At 50.2% G+C, this 21,547-nt stretch overlaps 1 protein-coding gene across 7 annotated transcripts in view; it reads left to right on the top strand.

The window, feature by feature from the left end:
- The window catches only part of PTPRS (protein tyrosine phosphatase receptor type S), a 252,215-nt gene that overhangs the window by 113,845 nt on the left and 116,823 nt on the right, over positions 1 to 21,547 (top strand). For all 7 annotated transcript variants that reach the window (XM_054013364.1, XM_054013362.1, XM_054013363.1 and 4 more), the window contains exon 2: positions 276 to 443. In XM_054013364.1, the coding sequence (XP_053869339.1) occupies positions 356 to 443 (88 nt within the window). In that variant the 5' untranslated portion in view covers positions 276 to 355. The remainder of the gene's footprint in view (positions 1 to 275; positions 444 to 21,547) is intronic.

Genomic DNA, 21,547 nt, shown 5'->3' with positions numbered 1-21,547 from the left:
TTGAGGGTGCAAGCAGCTCGCCGTTATCTGCCAAAGCCCTAAACCTGGGGCAGGCCAGCCTGGTGCCGTGACCGGACCTGCGCTTTGCTAATTCATGATGGAGTCAGCTCCAGGGCCATTTTAGTCACTCACCCTCTGATGTTTCCATGTGGGACTGTTGTCTTCCTGTGTACAACTGCCCCCTTGCTCCGATGTGCTTTCAGTTCCCCCTTCAATAACAGCTGCCCCCCACGCTCTCGTCTAATTGTCTGCCGGTTCCTTTTGTGTCTCTGCAGGTGCTGACGTCCCTTTGGAGGTTCTGTGAGTTTCGCTGAACTGGGGCCTTCCTGGCTGGCGTGGGAGGTCATTGCCAAGAATGAGGATCCTTTGCAGCCCGGGAATGTCTTCGCTGGTCCCTCTTGTGAAACTCCTCTCCTTGCTTCTGATTGGCTGCATGTCTGAAAGTAAGTGACCGCGCCTCCCTCCCCCCCCCCCCCCCCATCCCCTTGGCTTCTTGGCTCTTACCCGGCATCTCCACCATTCGCGTCCCTTTGCAGCTCAGTGCTCGGAGAAGGGACAGGCCCGATGGAGCGTCTCTTTTTAAAGGGCCAGTTAGCACATTCCTTCCCCAACCCATTAATAAACGCAGAGTGTGAATTTGGTGCAGGTGAAGAGTTTGGTGCCTTGAAGGCCTCTGCTTATCTCCAGCCCAGGCATCTCAAGCTTCCCATGTGCTCCTCAGCTGTTGTTCCCAACCCTGCCTTCAAGGGATCTTGTATGGAGAGGAGGGAGAAGTGGCACGGTCTCTGTTGCCCGTTTCAGTCTCTGCAGAGGCTGCCAGATTGGCCTGGGTATTTTACTGATGTCACCCCTTGCTTGTTGGGAATGGGACAGAGACCTCGCAAACTCATTTCACGTGGTCCTGTCCCGTTCTCCCCTTCCCCCAAGCATCTGTCGGACGCTAACGATCCTTGGCCCGCTGCTCACCAGGGTTGGATTCAAACCAGCAGCTGAAGCACGAGTTTTCTGTTCTCCGTCTCATGAGCCAACCAGTCCTAGTTTAACACTGTTTTTATCTTCTCTGCCGTGCAAGTATTGCTGTAAAAACCTCAGCGACTTGCACGTAATGTTCCTTCGGCACGAAGGCCGATTGCTCGGGGATCAGCAGAATAGACTTTTCCCAACTGATTGAATTATGACTTTTTCTTCTCCCCCAGTAAAGCTTCTCAAAGCTGGCAAAAGAGCCGTTCTGGTCAGCACAGCCCTTGACAGCTTTGCATGTAATCACTTTGTTATCAGGGTTTATTAAGAGGAGGTGTTCGTTGGGGATTAAATGGGGAAGGAGACCCTTTGTCGCTGGGATTTATTTTTTTTTGTTTGATAGCGCTCTGTCTTCTCTGCAGAAGATGGGGCCGGTGTTTGCCGTTCCCTAGCATAGCACTCATTTTTGTACAAGTTCCGTTTAGCCCCTTTGTGTGGGGGAGGATTGTACATGTATGGGAAGATATGGTACTTCCTCATTTACTAAGAGAGGGAAGGGAATTGATCTCCAAGAGGTTCAGAGCTGGGTCATTCCCTGGTATGGGATCTCAGCGATTTTAATGTATAGTTCTGCATACATGCATGTGTATTGTTATATTGGTGGCAGTGTGGCCTAGTGGTTCAAACAGGAGGCTGAGAACGTGGAGTCCTGGGTTCTGTTGTTGCCACCGACTCATGGTGTGACCCTGTTGGGAAGCGTGCACAAAAACCCAGTGTATGGTCATGCACGAGTGTTTGCATTTGTAAGCGTCTTTGCCTGCACACAGCCCTGACTTGTGTGTGTGTTGTGGGTTCTGAGCAGCTAGGAAAATCAGGCCCCATAATTATTTTTTTTTAAGATGTGTGCGCCTGAACTGAGTGCTCACAACCCCTACTGATGCCTGTTGGTGCTTTGGGGGCCCAGCACTTCTGAAAAGCAGGCCCGTAAGCCTTAACCTCCTTGCAGTCTTGATTTTTCCCTGTCTGTATCATGGGAGGGGGATTCTGTGTACCAAGCTCCGGTGGGGTGGGGCTTAGTTATGGGACATTTGCGACGTGGTTTGAGATCCCCCCCCAAGGCTGCTACACAACTGCCCCGTATCTTTGCTGTGTTTGAGAGAAACCAGGCTGTGCTTTAGGAAGTGCAGCTGTTTGGGAAAGACAGATTGTGGCTGAAGGTACCTGTTGCATGGCCCAAGCTGTGCCGGTGACTGGCATCACTAAACACCTTGTTGCTGGCTGCCAGGAAGCTGCCTGGCTTTTCTTCACGGTAACTCTGCAGTGTCCTCAGGCCCCAGACAGTAAAAGCTGTGTGTGTGCGGGTGGCTCCCTCAGGTCCCTGACAATAAAGCTCTGTGTGTGTGTGTGTGTGTGTGTGTGTGTGTGTGTGTGTGTATGTGTTATATCTTGCTTTCTCTGGATTTATTCGCTCACTGTGTCCAGCTATACCTCCCGGCCCTTCCCACATCTCCAGTACAAGACCTAAAAAGACCTAGGCTGTTTTGCCTTGACCTGCAGGCTGCTGTCTGTCATGGGCAGATGAGTGAGTGGGAGATGATTATTGGGTTCCTCCCACTCTGTCCAGCCGGCTCCTATCCTGTGCTGGGGGTAGGTGGGCAGGGTTCTCCCTCAACTCAGGTTGCTAAGGGGATGGGGAGCAGAATTTCTCTTCCTCCATATCCTGAAGAATTGTGTCCCCTCGGCAGAAGGGCGTGGGAATGTCACGGTTTCTCTTCCTCTGTATTTCAGGGTAGCTTGTGGTCTGACAGGCAGGTGTGTTTGTGTGTGTGAGAGAATCCCTGCCAGACAATCTATTCCTAGGGGTCTGATGCTGCTGGAGACCTCATTGGGCTGTACCTATGAATAAACGAACAGTGATAATGAGTTGGTTTGGGCACGGGTGCACCTCAGTCCCTCCTGTTCTTCGCCTGCGGCACATGCTAGTCGAGTCTCCTGTGGGCTGGAATACTGGGCTTTGATTTTGGTTGCTGGGTTTAGGGTTTGGGTGGTGCTGGTGGCCTGTGATGTGGAGATCGGACTAGATCCAGTGGGCCCTTAAGTCCTTAACATCTATAACACCCCCCACCCCCACCCCACCCACATGCCTTTCAAGAGCGCTAATTTGGAAGAGATGGCTGGGGGCCACCTGGGATGCCCCAGCCTGCACCCACCCGGTGTAGCGCTGGAGCCAGTCTGTGCCACTTGCCGGGGAGGTATCTCAACAGCAAACAGCTTTGCCTGTCACAACCGTTGAGGCAGCGTGAGGAGCTGCCACTCGGTTCTGACAATGTCGTCTCCGGTTGTATGGCCTTGGGCTCTCGCGCGTAATCCCTTGGCCGGCTTCCATTTGGCTGGTGCTCACCACAGCACTGACCTGTTTTCCTGTCCTCATTCCCCACGGGACACCACGGGCTTTGCAGCCACCAAGGCGGTGTCGGCCAGGGGGTGGTATCGCCACTTGCCTGTTAGGAGTCCCAGCTCAGAGATGACAAACCCCTTGCTCCTGAGCGGTGGCTTCTTCCCAGTTCCAGAGGGAAAGGGTGGGCTTGTAGTGAAAGCACAGAGCTGAGAGCCAAGACTCCTGCGCTCTACTCCCACCTTAGTCGTCTTTCTATGCGACACTGGGCAAACCACTGCCTCTTCTGTGCCTCAGTTTACCCCCTATAAAAGGGATCTTCAAACACTTCCCCCTGTTTCGCAGTTGTGCTGGCAGATTTAAATCATTGGCGGAGACTTTTGAAGAGAATGCGGCATGGAAAGGACAGCCGTGGTATTAAAAAAAATCATACTTTATTTTTAACCTACAGCTTTTACTAGACGCCTTTAAGACCAATATAAGTGAAAGGGGATAAAGAAGTAAATTTTCTGTTTGGTTGTTTTTTTCCTTTGTGTGTGGACACTTTCAGTCTTTCCCCTGTATAGTTGGGAGCAGGCACAGAATTCAAAATGGTTAACTCTGGTTGTGTGTTTTTTGTTTTAAAGTTCCTTAATTGGGAAGTACTATCCTTGTTTATTCAACCAACCCTCGGCAATAATAATGCTTAACATAAGAACGGACATACTGGGTCAGACCAGTGGTCCATCTAGCCCAGTATCCTGTGTGCCTACAGTGGCCAGGGCGAGATGCTTCAAAAGCAATGAACAGAACAGGGCAATCATCAAGTTCCCCATCCCCTGTTGTCCAGTCCCAGCTTCTGGCAGTCAGAGGTTTGGGGACACCCAGAGCAGGGTGCATCCTGTTATGCATCCGAAGAAGTGGGCTGTAGTCCACGAAAACTTATGCTCTAATAAATTTGTTAGTCTCTAAGGTGCCACAAGTACTCCTGTTCTTCTTTTTCCAGAGCAGGGGATTGCATCTCTACCCATCCTGGACCGATCCTCAATGAAATTCTCATTCTTTTTTTAATCTAGTTATAGTTTTGGCCTTCACAACATCCCCCAGCAATGAGTTCCACAGGTTGACTGACTGTTGTGTGAAGAAGTACTTCCTTTTGGTTGTTTTAAACCTGCTGCCTAATGCTTGTACTATAGTAGTACCTTCCCAGAGATCCCATTGTGCTAGGTACTGTACATATGTCCACACACACACCGTGAGAGACGGTCCCTGCCCCAAAGACCTTACAATCTAACTCAACTAGGGAAATCGGCACAGAGTCAGGAAATGACTTGCCCAAGATCAGTGGGCCACCAGATTTCTTGATTCCCAATACAGACCTTGCTGCCTCTGCAGCTAGAACCTTGGAGCCTCTTACTTGCGCATGTGAATATACCGAATAAGGTTTGTCTCGGGATGAAACACTAAAGAAGCCACTGGATCTTTCCTGGCCCCTTCTCTATGACGTACAAATCCATTTGGTGCAGTAGTGTGCGATAGGCCATATAGATTTGGCCTCCTATCCCCATCTCTGATCTGAAGGAGCTATATGCATTTTTAAGTGCTCCTCAATCACAGATAAAGCCACTTACCATGTAGAAATGTTTTATTCTTATGAGCAAAATTAGCATGTTTGCTCTTAAAGTGCATTTCGCTCATTGATTAAACCTTTGCGTTTTACAGTAGAACCTTGCTAATTGGTACTTCATTCAGCCCCGCACAAAAAGCTGGTAGCCTCCGTCCCCCACCCTAGCAAAGATTTAATAGCAGGTGTTGTAGTGAGCATTACTTATGACTAATGTTTCCTCCTTGTTACAAATCATGTTCTAGAACGATTCCTAGCATGCTCCCAGGTATTACTGCAAATAATTACAGCTCAATTGGAATCGACCAAACAAAAGGATTAAGCCCATTTTATGATGCATTACTTGGGCGTCTTTCCTTCAGTTGTGCTTGCTCTGTCCTTGAGTTGCAGAATGCCGTAACTCTCAGTGGGCTCACAGTTCTCCTGCACTTTTAAACTGCGCTGCTGCCCTGATATAACACTGTTGTGGAGACTGGCTGTAGGCGGCAGCATGGCTGGCTTGCTGTTTAAGGAGGGGACTGTGGTTGGGTATGTGCCCCATACCAGCATGAAAAGAGTTAACTAGAGCTGGAGGGCTCCGTGTGGAGATACCTAGCCACATCTGGTGAGTGCCCCAGCTCCTGCTTAGTGATGAATCCCAGCTGAGGGTTACTATGAAGAAAGGAAGTCTGTAGTGGGTTGTGGCAGGGCTGGAGTCAGGGACTCTGCAGTCAGTCTCTGGGATCAGAGAGTGGAAAGAGCCCCCGGAGGGCAGAAGGGTATTGAAGTTTGTACGTATATGCGGGAATTGATTGGGAGATTCTAGAGGAGAGCCCTACGAATCTCAGACCCGCCCGAAGGCTAACTTTAGAGAGGCCCAAGAAAGGCTGGGTAGGAAGAGAAGTCCAGTGAAGCAGCAGCAAGGAGATGAACTGAACAGATCTTGGTTGCTGGTTATAGGATCCCTGGGCCAGAACTTGGTGTAGGGGGAGAACCTGGGTTCCCCTGCCAGCCACTGGCCAGGTGGCACGAGTCCAGAAAGGGGACGAGGATGGCAGAGAGCCTTGAGGGGAGGGGTGGTAGGGTGACCAGACAGCAAGTGTGAAAAATTGGGACGGGGGTAGGGGGGTAATAGGAGCCTATATAAGAAAAAGACCCAAAAATTTGGATTATCCCTATAAAATCAGGACATCTGGTCACCTTAGAGGGGTGAGAACAGTGGGGCCTGGAGTTGGGGCTGAAGACTTTACTGGACTGTTAATTGGTGGGACTTTGATCCCCCAGAAAGGGGAAGACTTTAAAGGGACCCGTCTGGAAGGCCAAGTCACAAGAAGAGAGAGAGAGGCCGCTGCAGGGCCGGAGCAGCTGTTGGCAAGAGTGCTAGGCAATGAACAAGCTGCTATGCCAATCCCAGCCCTTAGGGGCACATCTGTGATAAGGGCACTCTTTTACAGAGAGTATGTCTTGCACACCTAGGAGTCTAGTCTAGATACATCTAGTACGTCTACATGGGAAGCAGGATGCTGTGGCAGTGAGTCTCAGAGTCTGGGTCTATAGCATCGGGCTCGCAGGGACTCATGTTGCGGTGCTAAAAACAGCTGTGTCGTTATTTGGGCTCGGGCTGGAGCTCCCCTCCCCCTGAGTCATCAGAGCCCACGGTCCAGCCCAAGTCCAAACCTCTACACAGCTGTTATCTGTGCCGTAGCAGAGCCTGGGCTCTGAGACTCAGCGCTGTGGGACCCTGCCTGCGGTGACGGCGTACCCTAGGAGATGATGTGGTGGTGGGCGGGTGGGAATATGCCTGTCTAGATCAGTGTTCCAGCTAGACTCTGTACACATCGTGTTCGTATAACCCACTGGTCAGTGTGTGCCCGTATATCTCCTTCTGGGGCCAGTCCACAGAGGATGCGAACCGGTTACGGTTGCAACTCCAGAACCTGGCTCTTTAGCTTAAGCTGTTGCCGCTCGTGTTTTTAGCTCTGGAGGTCTTTGGTTCAATCCATGGGGTTGGCCAAGATGGCAGCTGTAGTGAAACCAGGAAGGAGGTGATGCTCTCCATCTCGGGCCTCTATGGACCGTTTCAGATGGCCCCCGCTGTACGTGGATCTTTCTCAGGGAACAGAGGATGTGTTGGGAGACGGCTGCCTTCTCTTCAAATAGGCGCACCCTGGGAGCAACTCGTGATGCCGCACTGACGCTGTGATGTAATGGTATTTTTGTCGGGCCCAAAAGGGCTCCTGGCTGCATTTGCGTCCTGCGAGCGTAAAGTACTGCATGGGGGATCCTCCTGCAGAAATCGAGACGCTGAACTGGAGAACCATGGTGCGTGTGAAGGGAGCAGCAGATCTTGCAAGAGGGAGCGTGCTTGGATTGCTAACTGGTGGAGTGTCTGTCTGCAGCCGCTCCTCACACCCTCTGCCAGCAGCGTCTCAAGTGGATTGAGAGAGGAAGAGGAGCCATGACCACACCGACCAAGGCCGTGGGGCCTGTGTGGGAGGGAGTGCTGCTTACCCAAGCCAAGGAGAAGAGGGGAGCTCCCATCTGCTTCTAGCACAGCGAAGCAGGGAGCTGTGCTGTCCTCACACACCTGCTTACTTTACCGGCTGCCGTGCTCCCCCATAGGTGGGAGACACTTTGCTCACCCTTCTGAGCCCCCCCTCCCTGTCGTGTCTCTCAGCTGCTCTCCAGTCTGCCCTTGCCAAGGGCTGTGGACCAGACACCTTCCCACTCAAGGATGCCGAATTAAGCCTGTGTGTCACCTTGCTTAAGTGCCTGATTAAATTAAACCTTATCTGCATGGATCAAGTGATGTCACTTTGTTTTTTCTATTTATTTATTTATTTATTTATTTATTTAAATCAAATAGAAAATGCCAACTTTTCAATCCGAACAAGAGAAGAAATAATTCATCTTTGGAAAGCCTCCGCAGCAGGGAAAGAGTGTCACCTGCACCCAGGCAGCTGCAGCCACCTGCCAGACTAATGCGTGTTGGGATTGCCACAGCCAGGGGGTGCTAGACACCCTCTTTTGGGTTTCTGCAGGAGTGAGGCGTCCATCGTTGGAACAACTGCCCTCCTACCAAAGGTTCTTTCTTTTGGGTGTAGTTGGAACACCAGGAATAATCCCGCTCTCCAGTATGGGATTGACAACCGGGAGAAAATGGTGGCTGGAGGGAGGGTGGAGGCATGTGAGAGTTAGGAACCCTGGGTTTTTCTTGCACTCCTAAATCATTTGGGTGCCTCGGAAAAAGCCTACTCAGCAGACGAGATGGTCCCGTGCTGCTGCTTTCTCCTTTCATCCAGAAGGCTCCTGAGGGGCTTTACAAACTAGATTGTTGACTCTGCAGACATATACATAGGAATTTATTTATCTGCCATTGAAATTACAGCCACTTCTGAGCTGAAGCCCAGCAATCATGCTCAGAAGAATCACTTACCTCATTGAAACTACCAGGGGAATATTTTATTTATTTTAAGTGCATCCGGCCAATGATCTAGACACAGGCATGATAAAAACATCGGCAAATCCTACCGAACTCCTCCCGTCCTAATAGTCTATTTGAAGTTTAACATAAATCAAACCTTTTAGCCCTTTTTTTAGGCACGAAGAATGGAATGATTTAAATTGCAGCTTGACCAGGACCCTGGCAGGAATATATGGAAAAAGTGCAGTGGATTTTTGTAATGACCAACTGCTCCGCTTGTTCTTAAAACGGCACCTCCTAGTCCGGTTCTGGGGCATTATGTACAGCACAGACTCGGGGGAAGTGGGTGGGATGACCCCTACTTAGTCATCAACACCACTGCCAGCAGCACAGCGCCCCCTAGTGCTGCGTTGGAATCCATACTGACTCAGAGGAAATCACCCTCGACTCCACCACTGAATCACTTGTACCATTTACTGCCTCACCCTGGGTTTTCCTACTGGTTCCCCATGCAAAGGCTGACCCAGCCTTATGAAACTTGACTCTGGAGACCATGTCCTCTAAAGCAGCTGTTTGGCTGGATAAGTGCCAGTTTCTCAGGATTAGAATTTTAGATGGACTGTAGGGTACTGAACCCTTAAAAACTTACATGCCCTGATTTCCTTAACTTGCCTCTCGTGACTTGCTGAGAAGACTCCAGCCTCTGTCTCCCAGAGCCAAGGATCTGGTCTGAAAGTTGCTCTTTATAAAGACACAGATTGCTTCTGGCATCTCCACTTCCATGGGGGAGGGATAGCTCAGTGGTTTGAGCATTGGCCTGTTAAACCCAGGGTTGTGAGTTCAATCCTTGAGGGGGCCACTTAGGGATCTGGGGCAAAATCAGTACTTGGTCCTGCTAGTGAAGGCAGGGGGCTGGACTCGATGACCTTTCAAGGTCCCTTCCAGTTCTAGGAGATAGGATGTCTCCATTACTTCTGGCTTTGGAGTGATGTGGCCCAGAATCGCCTGATGCTAGCCATGCACTTTATCTCATGGCTGTTACCTGGCTGGAGCAGGATGGCTCCTTCTCACTACTTTGGGGATCGTTCCAGTTGGGGTTTGGAGTCTAAGACAGTGCCCGTGTGAGAAATGCTCCACTCCTCCCCTCAGGGGAACATCTGCCGTTGGCTGGCTTGGACGTTTGGAGACAGTGGCGCTAGGGCCAAGTCATGTCTATGGAGCTGCCTTCCTACGTCCTGTACCAAGGCCCTGAAAAGGAGGGAGGTTGAATGTACAAGCTCTAAGTCTGGGTCGACCGATGGGTCATTCTGAAATGATGTGCATGTTACTTACTGCCTCTGTTGCAGCCTTCATGCAACACATTATGTAAGTGTATGTGGGTGTCTAGACCCCCGTCTTTGCCATATGCACGTGACAAAACTGGGGCTCTTCCCCCATGTCATGTTATCCCATTCACCCGTAAGTCATTAGTTTCCCTTTACACCTTGCTTTTGGTGGGCCTTTCTCCCAGCAAGATCCTGCATGTGTTGGCTGGAGTTGTGAGAATCCATTTTCCTTCTGGCTAAATAGGCCCTCCTTGGGGTCTAACCCAATGTGGGCGGGAGGAGTCACTGCCAAGTATCTTCAAGAACATCTCAGCCCCTTGCTGGCTGGGAGAGCACACGAGTCAGATCCTAGAAGCGGAAGCCAGGCATCACGCAGGGCCACCGGACCAGCCCTGATTTGGTATCTCTTGTCCTGCCAAAGGAGCATGAAACGCATTCCCTGATGCATCTGCCCAGACCAGAGCACTCTGCACTTCTGATTTCCTGTCTTACCAGCCATTTCTATTCACTGTACCCGCTGGGCAAGACCCTTACCCTGCACTCTAATCAGTGCATCCCTTGGTAACAGTGTCCCAGTTCCCGCCTTGGAGGAAGCCATCCTATCTTCTTTGCATGGACCACTGCCTTGGAACTTTTTAGATTGTTCACATCTGGAAACAGGCTCAGATTTAAAAAAAAAAAACAACAACCCACCGCAAAGTCCATCATCTGACTGTCTGATGCGCTGGCTCCAAATTCTGAGCCGCGCGATAGCATTATTAAACTTAGTGCTTAATTCGTGCCAGGGCTGAGCTGCAGCACCTCTAGGCTTGGCAGTTCATAGGCCTGGCACCTGTGGGCTTGCCACGTCAGTTAATGAAGTTAAAAAAAAAAATAGCTGGAGCCCCGGCAGCGGTTTCATTACAAATGTAAGTGCTGGTTAAACTCTCCCAGCATGTAATGAAGTGGGAGCGGCACTCTTCGCCTCTACCAGGTGGAGGTGCTGCAGGGAATGGTGGAATAATCCCCGTGGGAGGCTATGTGGGCTGATGGATAGGACACTGGGGTGGGAGCGAGGAGCTCTGCCGCTGACCTGCTGTGTGTCTTCAGGCAAGTCATTTAATCTCCCTGTGCTTCTTTTTCTCCTCCAACATTTGTCTTTTAAGTGTAGACTGCAAGCTCTTTGGGGCAAGGCCTCACAGGCGCTGACTCCGTGGGTGTTCCAGGGCTGGGGCGAAGATCGTGACTGATCTACGTCTTATTCCTCCTGGGAGAAAGTGCTACAGGGTGTTGTTAGAGAGAGTTGCAGGTATTCCTGCAAAAGGTGATGCTGCAATGAATTATTTGGATGGTTGGGATGGAGAATATGGGTTGATCTCTTCCCAAATGGAGTTTAGTGTGACTTATCCTGCTGTTGTTGATGAGAAAGTGTCAGAGATTCGATGAGCAGGGTTGAGGCTGGTGCCATTGTGGTTTCCAGCTCTGACATGTCTTTCACGGGCCAAAGGGAAAAGAAAAGCTTATATTTAAACCAAACCAAAAAAATTCCCCTCCCCTCCCCCACACAACTAGATTATCATTCTAGAAAGTTTCTCCAAAGTCCTCCAAACCTTTAATTGATTCAGGAGCATAAAATCAAGAAGGGGGGAGAGAGTGTGAGAGAGGAATGGTGTGAGCGATTTGAATAATTTATTGTCCTTTGAAGTTGCAAGAGAAATTTCAGCTGCCTTGGGGAGTAATTTCTCCCCATTCTGAAAGGGTTTTCTCCTCATTTTAAACTCATCCAGAGGATGCTGATCGTTTTTGCATTTTCTGCATAATTAATGAAAGTGCCCCTCCTCCCCCCAACCTCTGAAGTGGGGAGACTTGGAGGGGTTCTGAAATGTGGTTGACGTTTTTTAATCAAGAAAATCAAATTAATTTGACTCTTTCCTCCCCCCTCCCAATTTATGACTTTATTTACAAATTAGTCTTTGTTTTCGGTTAAGAGTGGGGACACATGCAAATACTCAGCCTGGCCTTTGATAGGTCTGCCTGGAATTTTTTAAGGGGACGTATTGTCCTGTTCCTATGGTTTTCCACCTATTAAAGGTCACTTTGAGACCAGCCCTTGGCCCCAGCCAGTGAGTCCCAAACTGTGAGGTATCTGGTACCTTCAACTCTCATTGACCTGAGTGGGAGCTGAGGATGGTTGGTACCTCACAGAATTAGATACATGACTCTTTAATTCCAGTATCCAATTCTTCAGCTGAATGAAAGACACATTTTACCCCAGATCTCTGGAGAGGAGTTATTAACCCTCCATCAGGACACGGAGCCTCAGGTTCTTGGCAGGTTTAGATCCTTTATGGAAACCTGCCCTGCAATGAGAGAACCTCCTCTTCCCTCATCTCCACCCTGGGGAGGACAGGAGTTCTGGTCTTATTTGGTGCTTCTTTTCTTTGGATTGAGAGACAATACATCAGTTTCCGCTGTGTTATGACTTGACAGGAAAGTGAGCCTGAACATGCATGGTGAAGATTTTCTCCTCCGCGCTAGGTTGCTTGATCAGGAGCAAGTCCACTAGTTTTTCTCTCTTATGTTTATTAGCATGGACTTAACCACTGGACCTAAATGATGCATTGAGCCTGTAGTTGTCCTGGGACTGACTTCCTATTTCCCATCTTCCTGCCAGCGCTGTTATCTGGATTCTTCCTTTTCCTCCATTATGCACAAGCAGGTAGTAAAAGTCTGAACGCCGGAGGATTGGAGGGGGAGATAGGCCTGGTCTACACTCAACCTTTAGGTCACCCTAGCTACAACTCTTGGGGATGTGAAAAATTCCCACCCCAGGGGGCCGTAGCTATGCCAACCTAATCCCAGGTGTAGACGCAGCTAGGATGGCAGAAGAATGCTTCTGTTGACCAAGCTGCCACTGTCTCTTGGTCGATTCTGGCCACAGGGGTTGTCCTGGCCCTCTGGCCAGACCACTTTTGCAGAGTCCTGCCTCTACTGGGCAAAGCCCAAAACTAATGTCAATGAAACCAAACCTTCAGTCCGACTGGGCTCAGCTGACAGCCTGACACAATGCACTGGCCCTGCTGGGCCTGAACTCCTCGATAGCATTCAGCCACCTTGTAGCAGGCATGTCCCTGCTGCTCTAGGCTGCCCTCCTGTCTAATCGCGGGCTCCTGGGCCTTGATCAAGCTCACAGCGCAGAGGCTGGCACATTCCTCCCCTCACTCAGGGGTTCAGACAGGCTACAGCTCCTCAGGGGCCCTGCTTCCATTCAGGCTGCTGGAGTAGCCTGTCTCCTCTTCCAGCTGGGCACACCCAGCCCGCCCTGGCCACAAGCCCTGCTCTTCCCCAGCTGAGCTTTGCTTCGGATTAGGCCTGTCCAGCCTCCACGCATGAGCAGCCAGCTTAATTGACCTCTCAGGCCCATGTTAACCCTTCCCGGGCATGTGTGGGGTGAACGCTCCATCACAGGCCTGCATTCTCAAAGTGCACATTGACTCTAGGTGTTTGCATATTCGTGTTCCCAGCCAGAAGCAGCTTAGGCCCTATTATCATGCATGTGGAGCTGCTCCCACAACTTTGGTTGAAGCTGACTAAAGACAATCCAGATCAGTTGTCTCAAAGTTTGGGTATCTAAAATGGAGGTGCCTCAAAAATCAATGGAAAACGCTGACTTAAGGCACTTGTCTGAGGTGATATGGCAGTGATACAACAGACTTGGGAACAGACCAAGATCCTATGCCTTATCCCTGTCTGCAATCGAAGAAATGCTGCTTAGTTTTGTGGGGATGTAACAGGCACGCAGGTGTGTTGGGGCTGTGTGGGAGAGAATTGGAAATCAGAGAATGGAGACCTTTTTCCTGGGAGAGCTCAGATAGCTTTATTTACAGGAGTGAAAGAATAGAGTTATAAGAAATAATCTTGCATTTATCCAGTGTCTCTTTCATCCCAGAGGGTCCCCAGGCACACGTATCCATCTAATCTAATTGGGATCATTCGCCTACCACTGTGATGCAGCCACTTCGGGATGGGATGGGCGGGGAGTGGAAGGCAGACAGGCTTCTACATTTACAAAAATGTGCATGTTATCATTAAGTGACTGATCAGAACGGGCCTGTCTGGTCGTATTCTTTCAGCACTGTGTTTCCTGTGCGGAAGGACGAGAAGGGGTGGAATCTGGTAGCATCGTCAAAGCTGACTACACTGTCACTTTCCAGTGCTCGGGACTTCGGCTGGGCTATATTAGGATGGCATGGACCCAATGGGGGAAAGGGGGGTATGGAATCCTCTCTTGTTAAGCTTTCAGGCTTGTTCCACTGGAGATAGTTTTTGTGCTCTGGTGTCTTTTGTAGACTCCAGTTCTTTTAATGACTCAAACAGAGCAGCAGATGCTGACCAAAGGGCTAGGTCCTTTCTGATTGCATCTTTCCTGGCTTGTGGGCAGATTGAACCTTTCTAGGCAGCCAAGGCTAAGTGGAGGCAGTTTGAACAAGTTGGCCCTTGAGGAAGCTAGGGCAGGAGTGGGGGGAGGAGCACCTCCCATCTTAAAGCAGTCACTGAAGTCCATAAGCCAGTTGGTTTCAATTGCAAACGGACCACAAGAGTCATTGTGACGGTGATGGACAAGGAGGCCTCATTAGGTAGCCAGATAGCTTCTCTGGTGCCTAGCTGTCCCTCTGCTCTGGCTCGTTACGCCTTGTTACCGGGCTGGTGGACAAATATCAGATGTGATGTTGTTACAGCTGATTGAAAGCGCTTGCACGCCACGGGGCCCTGGGTTGCCACACCGCTCCGGCAGCATGTGCTCCCATGCTCTCTGGCCCTTTGGCGCTTGGCTCCAGGGCTGCCATCTTACATGACAGCATTGCTTATCCGCTTCGACTGCTGGGCACCAGAAGGTGCTTCCTGTCTGCCTGTCTCCAAATCTCCTCAAGAGCAGAGCGAGGAGAGCATGAGTGAGGCTCCTGCCCAGAGAGCTGCCATCTTCAGCACTGACTCTTTTGCTCCCATAGCTTTATTTATTTATTTGTATTTACTGTAGCATATAGAGGCCCCAACCGAGGCTGGGACTCCAGTGTGCTAGGCGCTGTACATGAGCATAGGGAAGAGACAGGGAAGGGTCCCCGAAGAGCTCTCAATCAAAATAGACAAAACAGAGGGTTGGAGGGGAAACTGAGGCACAATGAGGGGAAGTGACTTAGCCAAGGTCACCTGGCTGGTCTAGACTGGAACCCAAGTCATCTGACTCCCGTTTCTCTATCGTTAGACAATGCTTCTCCCCATTCGCTCCATATTAATCCTGCCCCTCTCCTCCTCAACCATTGGTGTTTTCTTCCATGCTGCCCCCTAAGCCTGGAACTCCCACTCTTATCAGCATTCAGAGTAACAGCCGTGTTAGTCTGTATCCGCAAAAAGAAGAACAGGAGTACTTGTGGCACCTTAGAGACTAACAAATTTATTAGAGCATAAGCTTTCGTGGACTACAGCCCACTTCTTCGTTATGCATCCGAAGAAGTGGGCTGTAGTCCACGAAAGCTTATGCTCTAATAAATTTGTTAGTCTCTAAGGTGCCACAAGTACTCCTGTTCTTCTTATCAGCATGGGTCAGGTGCCCCACCTCCCTGTCACACCCTTAAACTACAGTCCTATCAGCATTAACCTGTGTCATTACAAATGCTGTTACTAGCCCATTTTCATTGGCTAGTCCAGTATATTTGGGTCCAATCTGTGTTGTCCATTTAGATTGTAAGGTGACATGCTGGAAGGGATCATGTTTTGTTAGAGAGGGAGGACAAGGGGAGGCAGTGTGGTCCAGGTGAGTAGAGGACCATGGCAGGAGACTGGAGACCTGGGACCTATTTTCCCCTCACACCAGTTTTACCCTAGCGTAAAATAGAGCTACACTGGATTTACACTGGTATGAGCGGAGCATCAGGCTTTCCTTACCGACCTGCTGTGTGAACTTGGGCCAGTCCCTTCTCTTTGCATTATCTTTCCTGGCTGTAGCATGGGATAACTATACATCCCCTGCCCTGTTAAGCCTCCTGAGATCTATGGATATAAAGTTATATGAGTGCTGAGTGTGTGTTTGTTATGAAAATTGTATCCCTGTGAGCCCAGCCATGCCACCTAAATAATAATCCGTAGGCCCAGTGGCCATACTGGATCTGGGCATCAGCTCCCCAAGGCTGGGATGCTGCCTCTGTCCGTGCCGGATACTTGATGTTTCAGAAGAAGGTTGAACCCCTTCCAGGCCCGTAGATGTATCCAATCTAAGCCTTTTTATACTATACCAGTAGTAATGTTTTCATGGCAGTAGTACTGAGATGGAGTCCCACTGTGCTAGGTGCTCTACAATGGCCACATCCCCAAAAACTTGCTCTCTAAATAGACAACAAGGAAGGATTATTGTCCCCATTTTGCAGGTGGGTCAACTGAGGCACAGACTTACCCAAAGTCTGGGGCAGAGCAAGGAACTGAACCCAAGTCTTCAGTCCAGTGCATAAACCACGGGCCTATCTTTCCACTTCTGAAGTATCAGGTCTGAGTGCCTTACAAAGATTATCCCAGTGGCAATATATATTACAGCCCCCGAAAGTGTGCTAGGTAAACTTGTGGCAAAAGTTTGTGCTGCAATCCCTGCCATGCTACGAGGGGTCAGGCAGGGAGGATGGACATGGCTGACAGTAGCCAGATCCTGTGGTGACTCCGCAATGGCTAACACATGGCATGGTGGGGCAAGAAACATTTATTGACTGGCCTGTCTTTGCCCGCTTCCTCTCGTGCTCTGTGTATGGGGGCAAAACCCCCTTCCTCTGACCTGCTGCTGTGTCATTATCTGTGGAAACCTGTGGGGGACGGAGGTGGAGGGGGGGGGAGAGGAGGGAGCTCTTCAAATGACATATTTCCCTGTGGAAGGACAGGCCAGAGGCTGCGTGAGCCAAAGTAATTAACCGGCCCAGGAGGGCTGGGCTAAGGGCAAGCGGAATAGCTGCCTGGGCTTGCCAGGGGATAGCAAGGGAAAGATGTTACCGCTAACAAAATGTCTCTGCTCTCTCTCTCTCCCCACCCCAGCCCTGCCAGTCCCGTCTCCCTGAAGGGAGCCAAGAAGCACTGGCAGTCAGAGGAAATCTCTGCCTGCAGACTATAATTATCTTGTCTGCCTTCCCAGAAAAGGCCAGTTGGTGAGCGAGCCTGCTTGTGTTCCACATAGCGGTCCTGCATCCTGCTGCTTCCCCAATTACTGCTAATGGACTTTTTATGATGATAAGACGACTAGGTTGGGGAGAAGGTATTGACGGGGAAATGGAATATAATTCACTCCCTGTTTGTTTGTTCTGTCAGAAAGCTCTCATTTTAATTTTATTTGCGAGGCACCGAGAAGCAGACCTGAAAAAATAAAGGATCTGTCAGTAAAACTGTGGATTTCGAGGCAACACAAGTCTCAGCAGGAGCTCTCTGAGGGGTATTTTCAGTCTCATTGAGCATCTCCATAGAGACACCCCCCAGCACCAGCCTTGCTCCAGTCTGCGGTTCTCATTTCTCTCATGTAGAGAAATGTAAATTATGGATACAGCTTTCTTGTCTGCACCCCAACCTCCACTCCCGTATGCTGGTGCTTTGAACAGTCTCCCTTTCGAACGTCACATTCTCTCTTTTCCCCCACTCTCCATCTGTCTTAAATCTGCTCCTCCCTCCTGTGTTACCCTCTCCTTAGCTTCCCTCCTTTGTTTGCTCTCTTTCTCGGCTCTTCCCTTGCTGTCCCTATGCAGTTCCTTTACCTGGTCCCTTTAAATTCTCCCTGTTGGTCTCTCCCCCACTAGCCCCCTGTTTTCCTTTGTCATCCTCTACCTCTCTAGCTCTCTTTACCTCACCCTTTACCTCTCTAGCTCTCTTTTCTCTTTTTTATCCAACTCCTGTCTACCTTCCCATATAGTTCTTCTCTTCTCTCTCCCACTCCCACCATGCATTACCCTCCCTGTCTCTATGCCCTAGCGCTTCAGCTCTGTCTCTGCCCTTTCTCCCTCAAGCACTGGGTGTATGTATCTAGCACACACACCCAAAAGAGGCTGTGGGTGTGGGTGCTGTTGCCTAAGTCAGCAAACATCCATGCAATATTTAGTGGCACCTGGATCACAAACTCGGAGAGACATGTTAAAAGTGGAGATTAAAGCTGCCACACGGCGATCTAGTTACTGGGGGGGCGAAGCTCCTTTTCTAATCATAAAACTGTTGGCAGCTGTGAAAATGGAGAGAGTGTTTCACTAAATCAGCAGAAGGTTTCAGCCCAAAAAGAACAAAGGGAAAGGAGCATGTTTTTACTCCTCTGATGTCTGGAGTGAATTCTTCCTGGTTCAGCCTGGCTCCTTCTTTATCACGCTTGCAGTGAGAGAGTACCATCTTGTCAAGGGAGATGATCCCGTTAGAATTACAGGGCATGGTTGGAGATGCCAGAACTTCCTTCTGTTTTCATGAAGTTGTTTGACCTTGGTGAGAGTCCCTGCCTTGCTGGCTCTAGTGATTCTAGTGGACTATTATTCGTTCCTCTTTGCATCATGATTGTGCGCGAGGGCGTAGCCAAGATCAGGACCCCCTTGTACTGGGTACTAGGCAGACTGATTGTGAGAGACAGTCCCTGCCTCAAAGAGCTTAGAGCCTAACAGGCAAGGCAGACAAAGGGTGGGAGAAACGAAGGATTATTTTCTTCATTTTACAGTTGGGAAGCACAGAGTGAGAGAGAGAAAGGGAGACTGTGACAGAGCCAGGAAATGAATGCAGGTTTCCCAAGTCTCTGTCCGGTGCCTTACCCATCTTTTCCTGAGCGTTCCAGCACCTTTTACCCCCCCGGGGCAGGCGAAGTCCAGCGTACACCTTGACCTGCTCAATGTCTCCACAGTAGGAAGAAGATAGGCGTTTGTTAACACGCCCCAACCTCACCTTGACCCATTTTTCTTGTGGAGACAAGTACTTTGTATGGAGAAGGAAATATCCAAATGGCACAGCTGACCCGTTGCAAAATGTCCAGAGAAGCGGGGTCTGTGAGGGCCACCCCCAAGTTATTTTAAGGACCTCAATTGAGGGGAGACTTTTTTGATGCCTTAGCTCAGGGATTCTCAAACTGGGGGTCGGGACCCCACAGGGGATCGCGAGGTTATTACATGGGGGGTGGTCGTAGGCTGTCACCCTCCACCCCAAACCCTGCTTTGCCTCCAGCATTTATAATGGTGTTAATTATATAAAAAAGTGTTTTTAATGTATAAGGGGGCGGGTCGCACTCAGAGGCTTGCTGTGTGAAAGGGGTCACCAGTACAAAAGTCTGAGAACCCCTGCCTTAGCTGCTCGGGCTGCAGGTCTGTTCCTTCCTATGTTCTTGCTTTCTTCCTGGGCTGTCTCAGGTATAGTCTACTTTCTCTCTCTCTCTCAGTTCTTCATGCTGGGGGATAATTGTGTGTTCTTTCACCAGCATGGGTAGGAGTTGAAATCTGGTGTCCCCACATGCAGACTCCTTGGGTCAGCATGATTGGCGCGTGGGCCTCCAGCACAATGCTGACTGCAGAGACCGGGGGCCCTGGAAAGTGGAAGCAAAACCTTTTTAAATATACATTTTGTAACTGGCTTTCTTTTGTCTCAATTGATTTTTTTGCTGCTGTGGGCGAGGGGCCCCTTTCAGCCAGGCTCATGTTGCTCTCTGCCCCGGGGCTGGCTGAAAGAATAAATTGTTTGTCTTGACTTGTCCATTGTGGCACTTTCCTGGAGGCGGAGGGGCATGGAGGGAGCTGACGCTTGATGCAAAGATGAATTCTCCAGCCTACAGTCAGCTGGAGCTGCCCACCTCACCTCAGGGCTGGGGAGAGATAAGAAAACCGTGGGGACAGGAAACAGCAACAACAGGGAGATGGGGGTTTTTAAAAGTCCCTTGTTAGGTTCAGACAGAGCATGGCCCGGTCTCCCTGCTGACAACCATCTTAGAGTGGTTGGCTGCGCTACCCCCTTCCTCTCTTCCCCAGCTGCTCTTTGCCTCTCCTCGCCAGCCCAGTACCAGGGCAGTGAGACAGAAGGGAAGGCACCCTGTGGAGCTGGGTAAGGGGAAAGGTGGAGCAACATGTGAGGAGCGAGTTTGCCAGCCAAGGGGCCTGCCCGGGGAATCTGCCTTCAAGCTGGTGGTGCTGCTGTTCTCTCTCTGGGCAGCCCTTGATGCCGTCAGGGGTTTTCCCCAGGAGCGGGGAGCTGGCAGCAGGGTGAGGTACCGTCCCCCCCCTCAGCGACGCTAGAAAGATTCACACTCCCCCCACTTTGCACCTGAGGAGGAGAGGAAATAAGCCAGGCCTGTGTAAAGAGAAGAGACGTGGGCCGGTTACTATAGCGACGGAGCAGTCCAGACCTTCCTTTTGCTTCTGTTTTCCTGACAGCTCCAGCCTTTTCCCTGGGCTGTGCCCTTGAGACAATTCTCAGCCGGCACCCGGGGGCTGGGTGGGTGGAGGGGACCCTCTCTGCCAGGAGGTGGAAAAGGGGACGGACGACTATCAGAAAAGAGTATCAGGTCCCATGTCTATTTCCCCTCCCCCCGCCCTGTCCCACCCCAAAGAGGGCTCTCCATACAAGGCATCCATGATGGTTTGGGGGCATAGTTTTCTCCAGGGTGGGGATAAAATCAGGGCATGGGTTTCCTCTCCCTCCTGAGGTGGTGGTGGATTGAGGACGTGTTTCTTTCCCCTCCATTGAGAGGGCGGTTGCAAGAAGATATGGGTCTCCTTAAAGCTTGTGCTCCTCCTTAAAGCTTTTGGCCAGTCCTGTTTCCATGGGGAGTTTGTACACTCAAACATCCTCAGCGTAGGGCAGGTTCTGGTCTGGAGGGGGTGGAATATTGGTCGCATAGCGTAGATAGGAGAGAGAGAGAAAGCGCCATTGTTTTCTATCTTCCGAGCCCTCTACACATCTCCCAAACTGTCTTCGTCTCAAATAATCTAGCACCTAGAGAGTTTAAGCCTTGGTCAGCCAGGAGTATGTCAAAGAATTGATCTGGAAGGTTGGAATGATTTTCTTTGAGAATCAGTCTTGTCTGAGGGGCAGGTCTACATTTAAAAAGCTGTGCTACTGTAGCATTGTAGTGAAGGTGCTACTCCTCTGATGGGAGAGCTTCTCCCGTCAGTGCAGTCAATCCACCTCCACGACAGGCGGCAGCTATGTTGAAGCTCTCCTGTCGACATAGCACTGTCTACGACGATCGGTACGAGATGTGTAACTTAAGGCTTTTCAGCTCTAAGTCACTGGTTCAGATCCAGCCTCTGCTGGTAGTGACCGAAGGCTATTACCTTCTGACAGCTGTTTGGTGACCTTTATGAACAGAGTTGGTGGTTACCATCCAATTCCTAGCGAGCAGGGTAGATGCTAACATCCCCGAAAACCCTCATCGCAGGCTGGCACTTTTGTTTGCTCCCTCAGCAGAGTGGAGGCGACCAAACTTCCCGCTCAACCCTGGATGCATTTTCCCACCAGCTCATGACTGGAGTATGTTGGTGAGACAATGTGGAGGAAGCATGTGCTGCATCCATTATATTTATAAACAAAAGACTCTGCATTCTTGGGCTAAATATTTCTCTTGTCCTCTTTACCCCTTGAAGATCCCAGCTACAGGGCTGCTGTGTCCATCTGGGGACCAAATTTGACAGGAAAGAGGAAGACAAGATTGGTGGAGTGAGTCAGCAACTAAATTCTGTTCCTTCAGATGTCAGCTCAGATATGTTAATCCTGCCTGCCTTATTAAACCACCTCTGAGTTTTCAATCTCTCTTGCTCTTTCTTCAGTTTCTGATGTTTCAGACAAGCATATACTGGGCTGTCCTCTTCTCCTGTTCATCGCTTACTATGCCCCATGGTGCACCTCTT

The sequence above is a fragment of the Malaclemys terrapin genome, chromosome 24, assembly GCF_027887155.1.
Source record: "Malaclemys terrapin pileata isolate rMalTer1 chromosome 24, rMalTer1.hap1, whole genome shotgun sequence".
In the NCBI taxonomy this organism is placed as follows: Eukaryota; Metazoa; Chordata; order Testudines; family Emydidae; genus Malaclemys; species Malaclemys terrapin.
The sequence above is the reverse complement of the archived record's forward strand: the minus strand, read 5'-3'. Positions and strand labels throughout refer to the sequence as shown.